This window comes from Python bivittatus, unplaced genomic scaffold (genome assembly GCF_059951505.1).
Source record: "Python bivittatus isolate LINGU-HERP-01145 unplaced genomic scaffold, Pbiv_v1 ctg000080_np1212, whole genome shotgun sequence".
NCBI lineage: Eukaryota > Metazoa > Chordata > Lepidosauria > Squamata > Pythonidae > Python > Python bivittatus.
Window position 1 is genome coordinate 74,390,530 of NW_028277035.1, and position 17,938 is coordinate 74,408,467.

General features: G+C 39.5%; 1 protein-coding gene across 2 annotated transcripts in view; it reads left to right on the plus strand.

Annotated features, from left to right (window-relative positions):
• Positions 1-2,908: 2,908 nt before the first annotated feature.
• PDZRN3 (PDZ domain containing ring finger 3) overlaps positions 2,909-17,938 on the plus strand; it is a 217,356-nt gene continuing 202,326 nt past the window's right edge. Inside the window, exons 1-2 of one of the 2 annotated variants that reach the window (XM_088134336.1) lie at positions 2,909-4,218; positions 15,270-15,356. In XM_088134336.1, the coding sequence (XP_087990462.1) occupies positions 3,499-4,218; positions 15,270-15,356 (807 nt within the window). In that variant the 5' untranslated portion in view covers positions 2,909-3,498. The remainder of the gene's footprint in view (positions 4,219-15,269; positions 15,357-17,938) is intronic. The other variant, XM_088134334.1, reaches the window with a different exon arrangement.

The window sequence follows — 17,938 nt, forward strand, 5'->3', positions numbered from 1 at the left end:
TTTTCTTGGTAAAACGCAGGCATGGTTTACCACTGCCTTCTCCGTGCAATATGAAATGCTTTTGCCATTGTCATTAAAGTGATTATCTGCTTCCAGTGTCTTCCTATCTCGTTGTTGCCTGACACCTGGTACCTGATTGCTAGGATGACTTTCACACCTTGGGGGATCCTGCTGGGAGTACATACTCTTGGCATGCACTCCTGGTGTTCTTTGTTCATCCCTCCCAAGAACACCTACACACAACCACACATATACAGCCATGATGAGGCATCATAGTAGGACTTGGAGCAAGGCTGAAAACGGAACAAGGGGAAAGAGGGCAAATGGCTGCACATCTCTCTGCTGAAAAGCAAGGGTATTTCTGAAGATGACTCTGAAGTTTAGTCACTGCTTGTGTAGGATTGCTTGGCTGCTGAATTGCTGAATCTTTTTTATTCTTTTCCTATTCTGCCAAATAATCTCTCTCCCCAACTCCTTTCTGTTGCAAGGAAGAAAAGGGTGTGTGTGTGTAATGTTTCTCTTTGGCTTTCTCTCTTGCTGAATTCAAGTGTAGCTCCAGAAGCAAAGCAAACCTTTAAAGATGCTCTTTTTTCAGTGTCTTATGAGAGCACGGTGTGGCATTCAGTGATATTTTCAACATTGTGTTTTGTTATACATTTTGGTGACACAGAGTGAGTAGAGGGTCTGCAACCCATTAGTGACTTAAGCTTATGTTAAGTAAACATGTAAATCTGAATTTGTAATCCTAAATTTAGAAACTGGGAAGACAAGCTCCTGGAATTAAAAAATAATGTATTTACTTACAATCTTGAGATGTTTTATATTTTCTTGCAACAAATAGAAGGGAATCCTTGACTGGCAAATTCTGAGGTAGAGAGTAGAATATCCTAAATTTTGTTTAAACTTGAGCCTGATCCAAATGTTTTCCTGGGTCACTTTTCATCTTGTTACCTTTGTAGTTCCTCTTTTTTTTCCCCCATCACCTTCTCTGCAATAATCCCCTTTCCTATGGACATTTCTTCAAACTTAGAAAAGATGAGGATGCAAAGTGAGACATGAAATGCTTGGTTACTTTTACAAAACTTCTGAGCTCAGCCTGCCCTACCTGCCTCATGACTATTTTTAAAATGCCTGCAGACATTATCCTTTGACCCTCATCTGCTGCTTCCCCACCTCGACAGTCTGCGAAGACTTACACAGGGTGAACAAAGACACTTTTGTCATCCTGCATAAAATAGGGTGCCATCAGCTAGTCAGATGACCTATATTATCTAAAGGATAGCAATAACTCTGGGCTAAAGTACCTGCTTCGTACTCAGAAAATCCTAGTCCAATCCCTGTCATATTCAGGAAAGGCTGGAAATTCTTTAGCTTGAATTTTAGAGAACTAATCTCGGCCAGCAAAAATGCTTAGTTATACTGCATTCCCGCCCCCCCCCCCCATTTTTTTATTTATTTTTGGTCTCCAAGAGGAGACTTCCATACACACATTTGTGTATCTGCAGAACTCCTTCTGGTGAACATCCGGGGGCACAATTCCTCAGGGGGAGGGAGGAGGTGGCGCATGGCCCACATGGCCCTGAGAAATCAGTCTGTCCATTTAGTGCTTGGAAAAGGTCAAATCAGGTACATCCCTTACATTTCAGAGAGTTGGAAGGGATTTTATACACCATCAGCCAGAAACCTCTACTCAGAGTGAACATATCACCACAGAAAGTCGGGCAATCTCTAGTTGAAGTCTTGCAGCGATTACACCACCCATCTTCAGAATTTGTTCCACTGACGAAGCATCCTGTAATTTAAAGCCATTAGATTTAGATATCTCCCTTTGGGTAGCAAAGAGCAAGTCTTTTGTTCTCTTCCATGTGATAACTTTTTTGATATTTGAAGAGTGCAATTGTCTCCCATCTCTTTCCAAGCTAAAGATATCCAGTTCCTTCAGATTCCCCCCCCCCCCCCATGGGAATTGTTTTCTGTATCACTGACATTCTCCACTGCCTTTTATTTATGGTATTCTTAAAGATACCCAGAACTGGAGACAGTACGCTAGATGAGATCTGATTAACACAAAATAAAGATAGAAATATTACTTCTCATGACTAGAAAACTACAATTGTATCAATGTCGGCCTTTTCTTTCTTTCTTTATAGCACCATCAGGCTGCTGTTTCCATATATACAAAAGTCAAGCCAAGAATCTCTTTCCCTTTGCTTCTGGATTCCTATTCTATTAAAGTTGTATGGAATTGCATTTCCAAGGGATTAGCATTTCCTCCAAAGTTATGTCACCTGCAAATTTGATAAAATGCTCTGGGACCAAGATAGAACTCTACAGTTCAGAATCAAACAACTGCTCTGAAATTCTGGCTACAGGATCTGATCAATCCACAGAAATGGTACTTCACAGCTCCATATAAGGTGGACAGTCATGAGAGCCCTCTGCACACTGCAGGCATGACGGGCTTGCCTGGAATCAATCCAGCTCTTGGGCCAAACTAAGTACCCCAACCTGTGTTCGACTGATCTATATAATGCCTCTTTCCTCTGAAGGTTCAACAGATTATTCCCCTCCCCGCCACAGCTCCACCAAAAGAACCGCCATCTTTCTGCAGAAAATAATGAAACTGAACTAGATGAAGAGAGCATGATGTGCCTCAGTTCCATTGTCCCAGCTGTCTTTACAAAGGGAAGGAAAAAGCAAAATAAATATTTGCAATGATAGGGAGAACTTTCTCCCATAAAATAGAACATTCTCCCATAAATTCTGAAGGGATCCCAGGAATATCAGAAAGTGCTCCAAGAGCTTCCCAGTGCAGAAGTTCCCAACCTATCAAGCAAAGCTTCATATAACTGCCATCTACCCTTCCTTGTGCAAACTCCTGAATTCTGCAGCTAAGACTTTTCTTTTTCTTCATATATCCGGCAAGCCTTACTTACAGCTGATTATGCTCATGAATAAACAGCATTCTCAGCTTCAGGGAACCAATCCTCCCCCAGCCCAATCTCTAAAAAAAAAAAAGCTAAATCGAGTCAAAAAAGGCGAGAGCAGGAGGGGTTGGGAAAGGCCGTACGTGAGTGAGGGGAAGAAGGGAAGGGAGGTGGGAGAAGGAAGCTCTGCGCTTTAACTAGGATCAATGTGGTAGAGGATTCCTCCCCAGCTTTTGCAAGGAAGTCTGAGGCAATTAGTTCAGTCAGTAGACAGCCTGCAGTCAGCCAGTCTGGGCTGCTCCTCGTGCCTCGCAAGGAATGAGAAAGGAGAGGGGTGAGAATAAATGTCCGGTGACCTCTGCAGCGGGGCTTCTCTCGAGGGAACGTTTTCTTTTTCTCTCCTCGGACCCCGTGTGATTTGGAACGTCTGGGCTTTTTTTTTTTTTAATTAGGTGATTAAAACTGGGGCTTAATTACTTTCCACCCCAGCGATCTGAGGAGTTTGGGTGCGCGCGCGCGGGCGGACGCGTTTGCACTGAGTCGTGCTCTTGGTCGGTGAAAGCGGAGAGCGATGGGGTTTGAGCTGGATCGGTTCAACGGGGAGGTGGATCCAGATTTCAAATGCAATCTGTGCAACAAAGTTTTGGAGGACCCTCTCACCACCCCCTGCGGTCATGTGTTCTGCGCCGGCTGCGTCCTGCCGTGGGTCGTGCAACAAGGCAGTTGCCCGGTGAAGTGCCAGCGGATCTCCACCAAGGAGCTGAATCACGTTCTGCCCTTGAAAAGCCTCATCCTCAAGCTGGACATCAAGTGCGCCAACCGAGAGCGGGGCTGCGAGAAGGTGGTCAAACTGCAGCACTTGGCCGAGCACGCCGAGATGTGCGACTACTCGCCGGCCAAGTGCCGCCATAAGGGCTGCGCCGAGGTGCTCAACTTGCGCGATGTGGACGCGCATATGCGCGAGAGCTGCGAGGCCCGGCCGGTCGGTATCTGCGAACAGGGCTGTGGCTTGGTGCTCACCCACCGCGAGCGCAAGGCCGGCTCGCACTGTTGCTTGCAGGCGCTCAAGGCGCACAACGGCGCCCTCCAAGCCAAGCTGGCCGGCCTGGAGAAGGAGCTCAAGAAGGAGGCGCTGCGGGCCGGCAAGCGGGAGAAGTCGCTCTTGTCGCAACTCTCGGCCGTGCAGCTCGAGCTCCAGATGACAGCGCTGCGCTATCAGAAGAAGTTCACCGAGTACAGCGCCCGCCTCGACTCGCTCGGCCGTAGCCTGGCCGCCTTTTCGCCCAGCAAGGTGAGTCCGACGCCATCGACGGGCGGGCGGCACTGTGGCCCCCGCGCTGCCTCTCTGCGCCTCTCCTTCCTCCACCCCGTTCTCTGCCCTTTTCCTCTGAAGTCGCTTATCCTCCTCACGGGATGCCACAGAGAGAGAGAGAGCGCCCTGTGGTGTCTTAAAGACTACCGCCAATTTCTTGGAGCCTCCGCACTTGGATCTAATCAAGTGGCCTCTGGCCCTGGGAAGCTGAGGCCCCCATAAAGTTGCACTCCTCAGCATTTGCTTCTGAGCATTCATGGGTAGGATTGCTCTGCAAATTTATGAGTTTTGAGCTACCTGAAGGCCTGCCCCTCCCTCTCCCTCCCCCCCTGTAGTTTTCTCAAAATCTCTTCTGCAATTCATATTTGTGGGATATGATGGAAAGCTTGGTTATCATGGAAAGCTTGGTTACTCAACCCAGCATTTGTTCTTTTTAAATTTTCTTCCTTTCCTTTTTTTTCTCTCTCTCTGCCCTTCCTTCCTTCCTTCCTTCCTTCCTTCCTTCCTTCCTTCCTTCCTTCCTTCCTTCCTTCCTTCCTTCCTTCCTTCCTTCCTTCCTTCCTTCCTTCCTTCCTATTACATACCAAATGTTCTGGCCCCTTTTATGCACCTCCCATATTCATCTCTGCAGGACAAACTCTTTTGAATGTGGTCACCTCGAATGTGCCAGGTCTTTGCATTCAAGTGGGGTCAGGGGTAGTTTGGCACAAATGTTTCGGTGAGAGGAAACATCCCTCTAGGAGGAAAAACAAAACCAAACCCTGAACTGCCTTACAAGTGCCAGACTTTTGGCATCCTGTATCAGTAACTTGGGGACCAGCAAACAAATCAAGGCAGAATGAAGAGTGAGGAGACAGGATATTTGTTGTTTATCTTCTCTTTTCCTTATTAGTGAGAGTTGGAGGGACAGAACCCCTTCCTCTTTTCTTTGAAATCTGTTTATCCCCCTCCCATCTCTGTCTAACTCTCTCCCTTCCTTACAGACATATCTGTCAGCTGCAGCTTCAGCCAGCTGGTGGGCTCAGCATGAAGGGCAAATATTTACAGCTGAGCTGCTCTCCACTAACTTAGGAGAAATAGGACCTGCCTTGGAAAGGAGCAAAACAGTTGGGGTGGGGGCTGTTCAGTCCGAGTTTAAGAGCCTCTACCAAGTTCTCTTGCTCTTTCTCATACTGTCAGTTTGAAAAAAAAATGCAAGTGAACTCATCTCATATCCATGAAAAGTTGGTGATGACTTCGGGGACTTCTTTCCTTTTCTCAGAAGTATATTGTATACACTTCTTCTCTAACAGCAGTTTCCTCAATCCTGACTGATTCTGAAGGGTTTTGCACAGCCTTTCCCAGTGAGATGTTGAGCATCCATTTTCTTTGGCCACAGTGGCTGGGAATTATGGAAGCCCAAGTCTAACACTTCTGGAAACACTGGATTGGGGAAGTCTGGTAGAAAGTTTGAGATGCTGTAATGTTCTGATCATAGAAGGAAAAGACATCAAGTCTTCTGAAATCAAGGCATGGGTATTCAAGAGGCTTGCTTTTTTATTACTCATTTATAATAATTTGGGCAGGTTACTGTGGCAAACCATAAACTCAACATTTTCTCTTAAATTTAAAAAGCGACCAGAGTTCTCTAAATAATCCTTAAGGCTATTAGCATTTATTGCTGTAAACCACCAGGAGTTCATGTAGATTACAGTGTATATAAATAGAATAAATTAGTAAATAAATAAAAAAGAAAGCATAAATGGTGGCTTTGTTAGGGAAAATAAAAGATAACCCAGATCAGCATTTCTTTCTCACTTCTCTTCAAAAGCAAATGTTGATACTGCAATTGGGATGATATCACTCAGGGTGATAGCAGGAATTGGTAATTATGTAGAAAGATCACCATGCGACTTTGGTAACAGCTGCTCCTCATTATGTTACTGAGTGTGGCTGTCCATTAACATATCTAAGTTCATCCATTACTAAATGCACATGCAACATGAAATCTGTTTTATAATCTTGAGAAAGCAGAATGATAAAATGGAGTTTGTCCCTTATTACTTGTACTCTTGATTCAGTACTACCCTAATAAATGATCTCCCATCTTTTCACTTGAGAATCTTTAGAGAAAGAAAATGTAATGTTGATGGAGATCCTGTAACTGAACACTGGTTCTTACTTATTTAACTTCAAAGCTGCCTAACAACTAAAAGTTCTCTGAATTGGGCAAAATACTCATATCATTACATGTTTGTAAACACATAAAAAAAAAAGAACAGTGCAATGGAATGCAACACAGTAAATAAATTGCACAGGAAAAAATATCAAATCCACTGTTTCACTGTGAGTAAATAAGTTTCCTTCAAGTTATGTTTGACTGCTAGTGATTTCATGGAAGCATCCATGTAGTTTTCTTAGCAACAGACCAGATGTGGCTTGCCATTCCCTTCCTCTAAGATGTTTCTTTGACTTCTCTGTCTAACCTATTGAGTTCAAAATTTGACATTCCTGGGAGAAGAAAAATGTCTCTGCCTAGCACTGAAAATACTTGTACATTTGAATACCACATTTTAGGAAGGATGGTGACAAACTGGAGCATGTCCAGAGGAGAACAACCAGGATGCTAAGCTATCTGTAAGAAAAGAGTTAGAAGGAATGGTTGGAGGTGTTGTGTTTAGCATGGAGAAGAGAGCATGGGGAGACATGATAGCTGTCTTCCAGTATCTGAATACCTGTCTTATAGAAGATGGGCAATATTGCTCAGAGTTCTTCCAAACAACATGACAGGACACAGCAGGGAAGTGGATTTAGGTTGGAAGAAGCTGCTTAGTGGTGGAACAGTTTGCCTCAGGAGGTGATAGAGTCTCCACTGGAAATGTTTAAAACAGAAGTTGGTTAGCCATCTGTCACTAAAGGGATCTGTAGTGGATTCTTCCACTGGACTAGATGATCTCCAAGATCCTTTTCAAGCTTACATTCTGCCATCATTTGCCAGCATTTGAGTGGAATGCTCACAGAATCAGAAAGTTGATCCCTTTTAGGATATGGGTCTCCATACCTGGGTTAGGCCTTCACTGACCCACCATATGGGTTGCTACTGATTTTAGAATATAAAAAGGGCTACAGATTTGTTTCATCTAGTGAAATTGACTGTTCTCAAGGAGTAGTTTTACATAAACTTTCAATCCAGTCATTCTTACTAGGAGAAAGCCAATATTGGAAGGGCCCAAGGAGTAATTGTCCTGATTACTTATTCACTGTGGACTGTGCAATGACTAAGACTATGCCAATGTGACTTGATGGTAGTCCAGCAAACCTCAGTCATTAGTGTGCCCTTCTCATAAAACTAAATCAATAGGGGTAATTTAAATCAAGTAAACTGCAGCATTCAGGATCCACATTAATTTTCAGCTTTATGTTCTAAATTTTATTAGTTTCCTATCTGTGGAATTCCATACCTTCATTGCATGTTGTTGGTACATCTGCTGACTTTGATGTTGATATGAAACTTTCTTTCTTCTGATGTTTCTTTTACCCAAGCTAGCCTTCTGTTTATGGTACATCACCAGGTTCATCTCTTTTCCCCCCGCCATCCTGGACCCCAAAATGAAAATTAAACTTTAATACTGAATATGATGCTATTACTATCCACATGCTGATCATCTGTTAGTTAGTGTCTTTTCCTTTTTGAAATTCATATTCCCCCTCTGTCCCATATGAGCCTCAACTACTGACTTGCTTTGGGGTCAGCATTCTACTTTCTTCCATGGTAACTCTTTTGCCATGAAACCAGTGTCTGGATACCTGTAAAGGCATGTAAAATGCAGACAGCTTCCATAGTTTCTTATAACGATATATAGAATATTGGGATAACAGGATGAGATCTTTGAGGTCCAATTCTGAAATTCACAATTGTGAGCTAAGAGTTATAGGCATTTCTCAATATGTTTTCATGAGTGTGCAGACAGGGAGTGATCTCATCACTGGAATATGTAATGTCTGAATTGACTTTTGGTCTCTGTAACAGGGCTGTGGCATTATTAAATTACCCCACTGGACACTTGCTATTTTCTTGTTTAAAGTCTTTGATAGCACACAGCAATGTTTTCATCAGATTTATGGACACAGCTGGATAATACGACTGTTTGTTTTCAGCCTGTCCACAAAAAGGCTGTTATGCAGTTTTCAGAAAAAGGCAGCATGTAATCTGCAGAAAGCCCAAAGGTGTCAAGTCACCACAAAAGTGTGGCATAGTGCTCAATCAATTACACGTCTTTCACAGCCTTTTGGGCAACTTTCCAAGGTTAACAATTTCAGCCGGAAGAAGTGCAATTAGAAAATATACATCTTTGCACGCTGAAAAAATACAAAGTTGAACCGCAGCATGGATATAGTCCTGTTCTCTTTTCTCGCCTGTGTGGGGAGTGGAAGGATGGCAAGTTTCCAGTATTTTGATCCCTAGATTATTTAATCAGACCGCGATGTCAACATAGTTATGTGCAGCAAAGGGCAAAGTTATAAACAAATCGCAGGCAGGCATCGTGGTTCAGGGATTGCATTGATACTAAGATATTCTGTAGCATATAATGTAAAATGGTTTCATTCACAAGCCCACCATGTTGCGCCATGTCAAAATAAGCTTATATAATTATTATTTGTCACAAGGGCAGCTGCTCGTATTTTGTTTATTGTGCTTATTAATATCAAAATAGTCAATGAATGGTTGAGATATAAACATATAATTTCTTTTCAGATACAATCTTGTGTGTGGGAGTGTGTGGGAGAGAGAGAGAATGAGAGTTAATGTTGCATTTTCTTTTGATGTTATGACTTAAGACGCATATAAATCATTCCTATACATTACTAACCTGCGTTAGGAAAAAAAGCACAAATTGAAAATAATTGCAACTGTGCATATACAGGAATCTGAATAACAACTGGCAATAAAAAACATCAGTAATGTTTCTATGAAATATTTATCTCAAAACTGGATAATCAGATCTGGTCTTTTAGAGTGAGTGAGTGAATGAAGAATGAATTGCAAAAAAAAAAAGGGGTTATTTGTATAAGAATTCGTATACTGCCTACTTCATTACCATTTACAAAAATACAACAAAATATAAAATAAACTAAATAAAAATAAAGCATAGGAAACCACTTGGATTTCTAGAAAGATCTTTATTTAATGCAACAGAATCTGAAAAGCTTGTCAGAGCACTTCTCCCACTCACCTTGGACCTAGTATAATTAAGGTGGAGTTGCTCTGACTCTCTTTCTCATGCTTTCCCTCTGCCCTGGGCTGAGATGTCTCTTTTGCAACAGGGATGTTTCCTCTCCACCGTTCCAGCGTCTGTGAGACATTCCATCACAGTAGTGACTGCCCAATGTAACACCTGGCTAAGGTAGCCTACTCACTATTAGTGCCTAAATATTCTGTATAAAAATGCAGATCTTAAGTGCCTTCTTGAAAACCGTTTAGAGTACCCTCTGCTGCAGGAGGTAATGTATTCCAGAGTGTGGGGGCAGCACCAGGGAGGAAGCATCATCAGGCCCCCAATCCTGCCATTTCAATTGAAGTGGGGACTCTCAGCACACCTTCTCTTGGAGAACTCGTAGGGCAGGTCAAAACTGGTGAGAGAGAGTGCTGAAAGTGTTCATGAGTTGAGCCATAGAGAGCTTTAAGGTGATAACCAGAAGCAACCTATGAAAGAAGAGTGGATGGGTTTAGAGGAAGGGGGAAATTGAGAATGTGGTTGTTAGAAGAAGTTGATCCAATCCTGGGAAAAAAGAGAGGTTGCAAGTTTAAAGAACAAAAAGCAATGTCTGAAGAGGTGTACTGACCTAGTGGAAGCAATTATAGTTTGCTTATGAGGTTAGAAGCATATTGAGAGGTATGGTAAATAGCGTTGGTGTCAACTGGACCTGGATAGATTTTCTTTACTTTTCCTGTGTGTGTGCGTGCTTTTTTTTCTTTTGCTTATTACTTTTCATTCTTTTCTGTGTTTTGCATAATGTTGTTTACTCAAAATAATGGGTATGTATGTATGTATCTGTTCTTTGCTTTTATGAGGTGGTCTTATACATTTAATAAAGAAATATGAATTCTAAGGGCATACGGCTTCTCTCACCTAAAGATCTAGAAGGCTTTGCAGAGTATATCATGTATCACACCACAGCTTACGCAAAGTAAAACCCCAAGTGATGTAAGTTTTGGAAAGGGGGGGTTGAGAGTTTTAAGTGGTGAGATGGGTGACTTCAGCCTGTACAAGAAAAAAGGTGCCCATTTGGTCCCTTAAAATCCCCCAACCCTAAAAATGGAAGCAGGCAAGCAAGCAAAAAACCCATCACTCACATTGGGGGCTGCAAGAGGAACTCTAACAGGTTGGATGCAGCCCTGAGTCTTACAATCTGGATTTATTTGGTAATGATGGTGCCACTGAAACAACTGTTCATATTTTGGTGTTTGCTTCTTTTTATTTTTCTTTTCCTAACAGCCCTTATTGGCAACTTGGAATATCATCACAGCTCTTCAAGTGTGAATTTGAGAATCAGTGGGCTATCCTATTTGGTAAAATTGAACAAATATAACAAATATAATGTAATATAATACATATTACCCAAGAAGTCAGAATACTTCCAGTGCTTTTGGAATGAAATGTAAAACGCCCAAAACCCTTGGTTAGGAACTGAAGCAATTTCCAGAATTATTTCTTAAGAGCTCGATTCGGCTGTGGGAAGAGAGCATGCCAGAAACATTCCAGTTTGCTTTGGGATCAGATGATCTGATTTGGGAGGGGTTAGCCATGGCATTTTGCAATAAAATATTTTCTTCTCTTTATGATTAGTGTGATTGACAAACAACGATATTTAGTCAGACTAGGAGAGGGGAGCAGTTTCCATATTCTTTAAAAATGTCAATTTCTCAAAGTGTAGGAAAGTTGTCACAGCTTTGGAAGCACATCTGGTAGAATTATCAATATGGATTTTCTCCCTCCCCTCTCCAATTAACTCTGCTAAAATGCAAACAGTTATGAAACTAAGATGCGTAGCAAAGTTGCGGTGGACAATGTTTAAAAAACTTGCTAAAACATTTAAGTTTTTTTTTTCCTCCCAAACTTAACTGGTTACTATATAACATTGCCATTTTTTCCCCCTTTTCTTATAGACATTGGAATTAAGAGTAGTAATGGAAAGCTTTTTCTCCAGCTTTAATCATGGCTTAAGTTCTAAATGCAATCTAAAAATGGTTTCTTGATTAATATAATTCGTGTATCTTCCACCAAGCAATGGAAAACAGAGGATAGGATTTTGTGACAATGACATTCTTGAATTTCCTATTCTGAACTTATTAGATCATAAAACCAGTTTCACAGGACTGGATGTTTTTGCCTTTTTCCCCACTTTTCTCTTTCTGGAAGAGTTAAGTATGCAATAAGTTATGGTAAGCAGGAAGTAGGAGCTTCTCTGGAGACTGGATTTTGATGATACTCAGCATCAGAAACAATTGAGAAATAAACATGTTTAGCTTATATGAAAATGAATCTTGGTGAAATCAGTGGTGCTTAAATACAATTAAACTCAAGGCATAATAATACGTTGTTCTTTGATCTCTCACTTAATGGTCCAAAGTCTATTTTGTTGTACAATTTTACAAGTTAATTGGAAAGTTAATTCTAAGAGTCTATAGTTTTTACCAGTTGATTTTAGCTTTCTGCCCTTTTCATTCAAAGCAGTGACAGGAAAATATGTGACCCTACAGCTTACAGAATGTTTCTGAGTATTAATATAATTTGACTGACAGTTTCATATTAACATGCAAAAAGAAAAAGAAATATAAAACATCTGTGTCACACTACTACAGAACAATTGTAATTTATGGCATTAATTGATTATGAATGCTAGAAAAAGGTTTCATTAAATTCCTATGTAGAATCATGCTTTTTTACTATTTCATTATGTGGTTATTTTCCATTACATGTACACTGCCTATAGTCTAGAGCAGTGTTTCTCAACCTTGGCAACTTGAAGATGTGTGGACTTCAACTCCCAGAATTCCCCAGCCACCAACACTGCTTTAGACACTATGGATTTAATAGTTCTGTGTCACTATTTTAGCTAATAATTTGAGTCAGGCTAAAATTAGAATATCTAGATTGAAATGTTTCATGGGAACCATATTCATCAAGAAGGCATGTGAGAATGTGATTGTCAATAGCTAACAGTGAAGATCTATGCATTGTCATGCACACATCTGCAAACCCATATATTCTTATAGTGTACTCAAGTGCGTATCATTTTGATGACTGAAGGACAGGAACTAGCCTGTATAACTCCAGTCTGCTTTCACTAGTTTAACTGTCTAAGGGGCTTGAATCAAGCCTTAAATTCCAGACAGTTCTGTTATTCTTCTTGTGACTAAATCATAAACAGGAAGATTGTTTTTGTAATACTGTAGCTAGAAAGATACATATAACTCTCCAGATATTCAAGCAACGGAAATTGGAAAGTAACCCTACTGAAATGGATGTAAGCATTCTTCCCAATTTCAATAAACTTTTTGACAAGACTGTTACTCCCTTACTGCTCTAATGAGCAATAGGTTTTTAAAGTTACTATCATTTTAATCTCTGGGCTGTCCTGTGGCACACCTTAGTTTTACCAAAGTGGTAGAGGCATAAAGATGGAAACAGACATTCAGATGGCCTTGGGAACAGAAAAAAAAGTGACTTGTTACTTTTTAAAATACATGAATTACAAGCCACTTACACATTAGCTAAGATTTTTACAGGATGTAAAACAAAGCTGGAGCAGAAATTTTATCTGAACATCTACATTTTTCTGATTAGTTAATTCTCTGGATGCATTTGGAAAGCAAATGTGTAACACCTTTGAAATCATAGCAGGTGCTAGCATCCAGATATATTAAATCGGAACCTTTGTTTCTGCTTTGAAAGCTGTTAGGCATATATAATTATTAATTGGTAAGTTGTTGCAATTTGATCCTGAATCACAGAAGTTGATGTTTTGGTACAGTTCAAATCTGAAATTAGCGGGAAAGATACATGAGCTAAACAGATGTTTATTATTTTAAATCAGTTGATCTTTAACGGTGGTTTTAAATATTTTGAGAGACCGTCCCTCGAGTTTGAGTTGCGTTTAATATATGCTCAGCAGTATATACAACTGAAATACATACGAACTATCCAATATTCTTTAGCAGCTTGGAGGCACCTTTAGCTCCATTAAGAAATGCCATGTTTGAATGGAAACCAACAATTCAATTTTATAAGATATTGAAAAATGAAATGAATTAATATTAGTTAAATTGTATCCATTTTTATTTTATGCAAGCCTCAACATTACGAGTTTATATCACCTTCTTCACATATACACCTTGATCTTCATTTTTATTATTCCACAGTGAACACTGTTTGGCATAGTAGTGGGGAGACACAGTTGTTGCATTTTCCAGTATTACTGATGGGAGATTAAAAGGTGCTTGAAATCCTCCAGTTTTCCCAAGAAATACAATACTGGCCCTTCATAAAACAGATGAGCAGCTCATCTAGCATGGTAATACTAGCGCTGAGTAGAGTGCATCTTGAACTCTGCTCTCCAAGGTCTAGGTCTCCAGTAGAAATTGGTTCCATCCCTGATATTTGATATTTTATCAAGTGGAGACGTAAGTGGTTAGATCTGAATCCAAATACATGAAAGGATGCTTTCTCAGTCAGTGCTATGTCCCTCCATTTCAGCAGTGAGAAAGGATGTAAGGCTGGCAAATGACCTTCCTCTATTTGGGAACAGAATCAGCAGCAGACCAGACATGATTGGTTAGGAGAATTTCATGGCCTGATCTTCTTGTACTGTGTCCATGCACTTGTTCTTTTCATGATTAAACAAATGGTATATATCTTGGATACGACAATTTCCCCCAACCATTGTTTTCTATCAGATCAAAAATGTATATTAATTGCCATAGTTCTGAGAAGACATCTGCATACAAGTGATTATAAAATATTTTGTAAATCAAGTCACTGGAGTTGATTAGAGTCAGGCAATGCCTCAGTCAAATAAAATAAATAAGAATGTGTATATATATGATAGACATTTTCCTCCACTAATTGTTAGTCATTCTTCACCAGACATTTTTTGCTGGTCAGAAAATAGCACAATAGATGATTCATGCAGCCTTTACAAAAATGAGAACTATGTGGTCAAACTACTCAAGTTTACTTTTGTCAAAATGATTGATCTTGTGAGTGTTGACATGACATAAGAGAGTAGGATCATTACCTCCAGGTTTGATTTCAAAAGATTGCCATGTTTTAGTAAGAGGCAGAATCATATGAAAATGGGAATTCTTCCATTAGGATAATTTTAATCCTTTCTCCTTTTACTATAATGTTACCCTTGGTCATTTTTATAACACATCTGTGAACAGCCACTTTCCTTTGATAACTCCCTATAGACTTATTAATAATTAGAATTGTAATGAATCTCAATAAAAATGCCTGAGGAAAAGGGAGAGAGCTATGAAAGCATAGCATCATGAATATCTCTGGAAAATATGGACTGTATACATTACATGACTCCTAGAGCTATGTCCGTGTTTATCTCAGGAAGGTGAGCTGTGTTTGCAACTGCATTAGCTACCAGTGTCAAAGGTTTCTAGCTAATTAATACTCCAGTATTCATCTTTGCATTTTCTTTATGCTAAATACTTGTAATGTGTATGAAGACAACTGCTTCTGTTAATCACACATGCAAAATCAGTAGCTCCCTTTACAAACACTGGAATTTTGTCTTGTCTTAGAACAAAAAATTCCAAGATAATAAAAGTTAGTAACTGCTTCACCTTAAACTTGTAGAAATCTAGTCTTAACCAAACTCCCTCCCCCAAAACTTAATTTACAGTAAATTTTATTGTGAACAAATTATCTTTATACCCACAAAACACTTCTTAATAGTTTTTCAAATCATTTTTATGAAGCAAAATTTGTCTCACACTTGCCAATGTTAAATTGACTTTCCTTGCTTCTTTCCAGGGTGAAGAGACAAAAGCATTGAATCTTGTTCTTCATCGTGATTCAGGATCTCTTGGATTTAATATAATTGGCGGTCGGCCATGTATGGTATGTTGATAGTCAAATTATATTTCTTATGACTGTTTGATGGAAAATATGTTTTTAGAAAAAGTAATAAAATGTATAAAGCTATAATTCTGAACACAGGAAAAAAGACCAATTAAAGAGCAAGCGTGATTCAACATAACTAAGTATAGGTAGTCCTTATTTAAAGACCACAATTGGGACTGGCAACTTGGTCATTAAGTGAAGCAGTCACTTATGATCTTACTTTAGCTTTCCTTTGCTTTCCAGACCTGCGAAGATCGTGAAGTTACTTTTTCATCACCGTTGTAACTGCTAACGGTTGCTGTATGAGGCAGTCACTAAAAGAGGACTATCTGTAGGATTTACCCCAAATAAACATGATATGTGATGCAACATATTTTGCCCTGAAAAATATTGTCCCTATGCATACATTTCATTGGGGAAAAAAATACTGTTTTCTTAAGATGGTAGCATGTGTTTTCTTCTTATGATGTTTCTTAGAAATGCTTGGTTATATAGGAATGAAGTACGTAGTGCTGATGCAGATTCAACCTGTCAAATCAAGCATGAACTTATTTTCATTACCTCAGAAAATGTGAGTTCTTTAGGCAAGTGCTGTACTTTTACATTGATATGTTCCTAATGGGGTTTTTATTATGTTTTAATTTATTTCTATTTAAAAGCCACTTTTGATATTGAATTTGAATACCATTCTTTGTTGAAAAGATAAATAAATTCCATAAGTACCTACTAGTGTGGTATATTTAAAGTGGGGAGAGCCAGATTCATGTCTACCCTTAGCCATAGATATTCTCTGGATGATTATCTCTCAGTTCAGCTTACTTGCTGAGAGAAAAATTGGAGAAGGGAGTGCTGTATACATTGCTTTTTTTGCTCCTGAAGGAAAGACAGACTGTACATCTAATAAATAAATGAATTCTTTAGAGCGGTCTCTCCTAATCTGATGTTCTCCATATGTTGAACTTCCCATGCCCATTGAGAATTCTGGGAGTTGAAGTCCTTCACATCTGGAAAACAGCAGGTTGGCAAAGACTGCTGTAAGACTTGAACAGTTTCTTCAAAAGCATGTTTAAAAAGTGGATTTATGATTAGAAGCAATACCAACAGGTAGAGATGTGCAAGGCTCAAAAGGCACTTTATGTGGATAGAAGTCTTGATTGAAAACCTCTCCGATCCTCTTCATTGAGATGTTCAGTACATTTTTCTAGTGCTTCTGGCAACTTGATGCAGTCAAGCAAAACAAAGTGATTTATCTTAATGCTTCAGCTAGAAGCATTGAGGTGCCTCGCTTTTTTGAGTGGAAAAAAAGTGCTTTATATCATATCACTCCTTCCTTCTAACTCAAGGCACCTCCCCAAAGTGGCATTGCTTTGCATAAGCCTAGTAACTAGTGTATTCCATGGGCTTTTAGGGGCTAGAAAGACACTTGCATTGCTGAGTATGAATTGTGAGGGTTTTTTTTTTTTTTTGAAAAGGTAATATATAACCCTTCTCTTATTATAATATGCTTAAATACAAAATTGTAAAGCGGTTGGAAGAAACAATATGTTACATTCCAGATTTCCAATAGGATATTCATAAGAAACAAAAACAATTTTAGGGCATCTGGATATTTTGCTTTAGTTATTTGTTTGTTTATGTTTCTGCTGAAAAAGACTATTGATAGGATGACACTTGATTTTCACTATGATTTTTGCTTGTAAACTTCTGTAATAGTTTTAAATACAGGTAGTCCTTGGGTTAAGCACGAGTTCCGTTCCTAAGTCTTTCTTTAACTCGAATTTGTATGTAAGTCGGAACTGGTACTTGGGCTGCCTATTACTAAAAATGTCAGACGGCATTCTCTTTCCTTAAGCCAATGAACCACTGAAGCCGCACAATATTTTCATGAATTGCTAAAAACAGTCTGTATATTAAAAATGCACAGCTTCAGCAGCTCATTGTCTCAAGGAAGGAGAACACTGCCTGCCATTTTTAGTAATAGGCAGCCCATTCGTAAGTATGACTTGTCTGTAAGTCAGATATTCTTAACCCAGAGACTGCCTGTATCAGCAAAATATTTTACGTGTATGGGCTGCCATCTCATAGCAAACTTTGCAGACTCAATGCTATCTGACAATATGTGCACGTATAGAGATAATTTTGCTTGTAAGAACACTTCTGCCTTACTTAAGGAATTCAGTGAAACTATTTCCTCAATTTCTCTCAGGTGTTCATGCACAGGATTGTAGCCTGAACTGTAAAAATGCTATCAGGAGGTTTGTTACTGATTTAGATTTCCATTTTTCAACTAAATGGAAGTATAGCTTGTACAGAGCCTTTAACTTGGATATTACAAACAACATTTATATAAAGTTCTGTTACCAGCTTTAGATTTTAAAAACATTATGAAAGGCTACTCTCCTTGTATTAAAAAAGGGATGTATGAAAGCTTAAAATAAAAAAAACTACTTACAGTACTGGTAAAATAATGGGGCTAAGCCAAATTTTCTCCTAACTCTCCCACTATGTATTAGTGTGATGGTAAAAGTAGTCATTGTTTACAGTGTGACTGCTGATTCATTGTCATGTTATTACAGAAT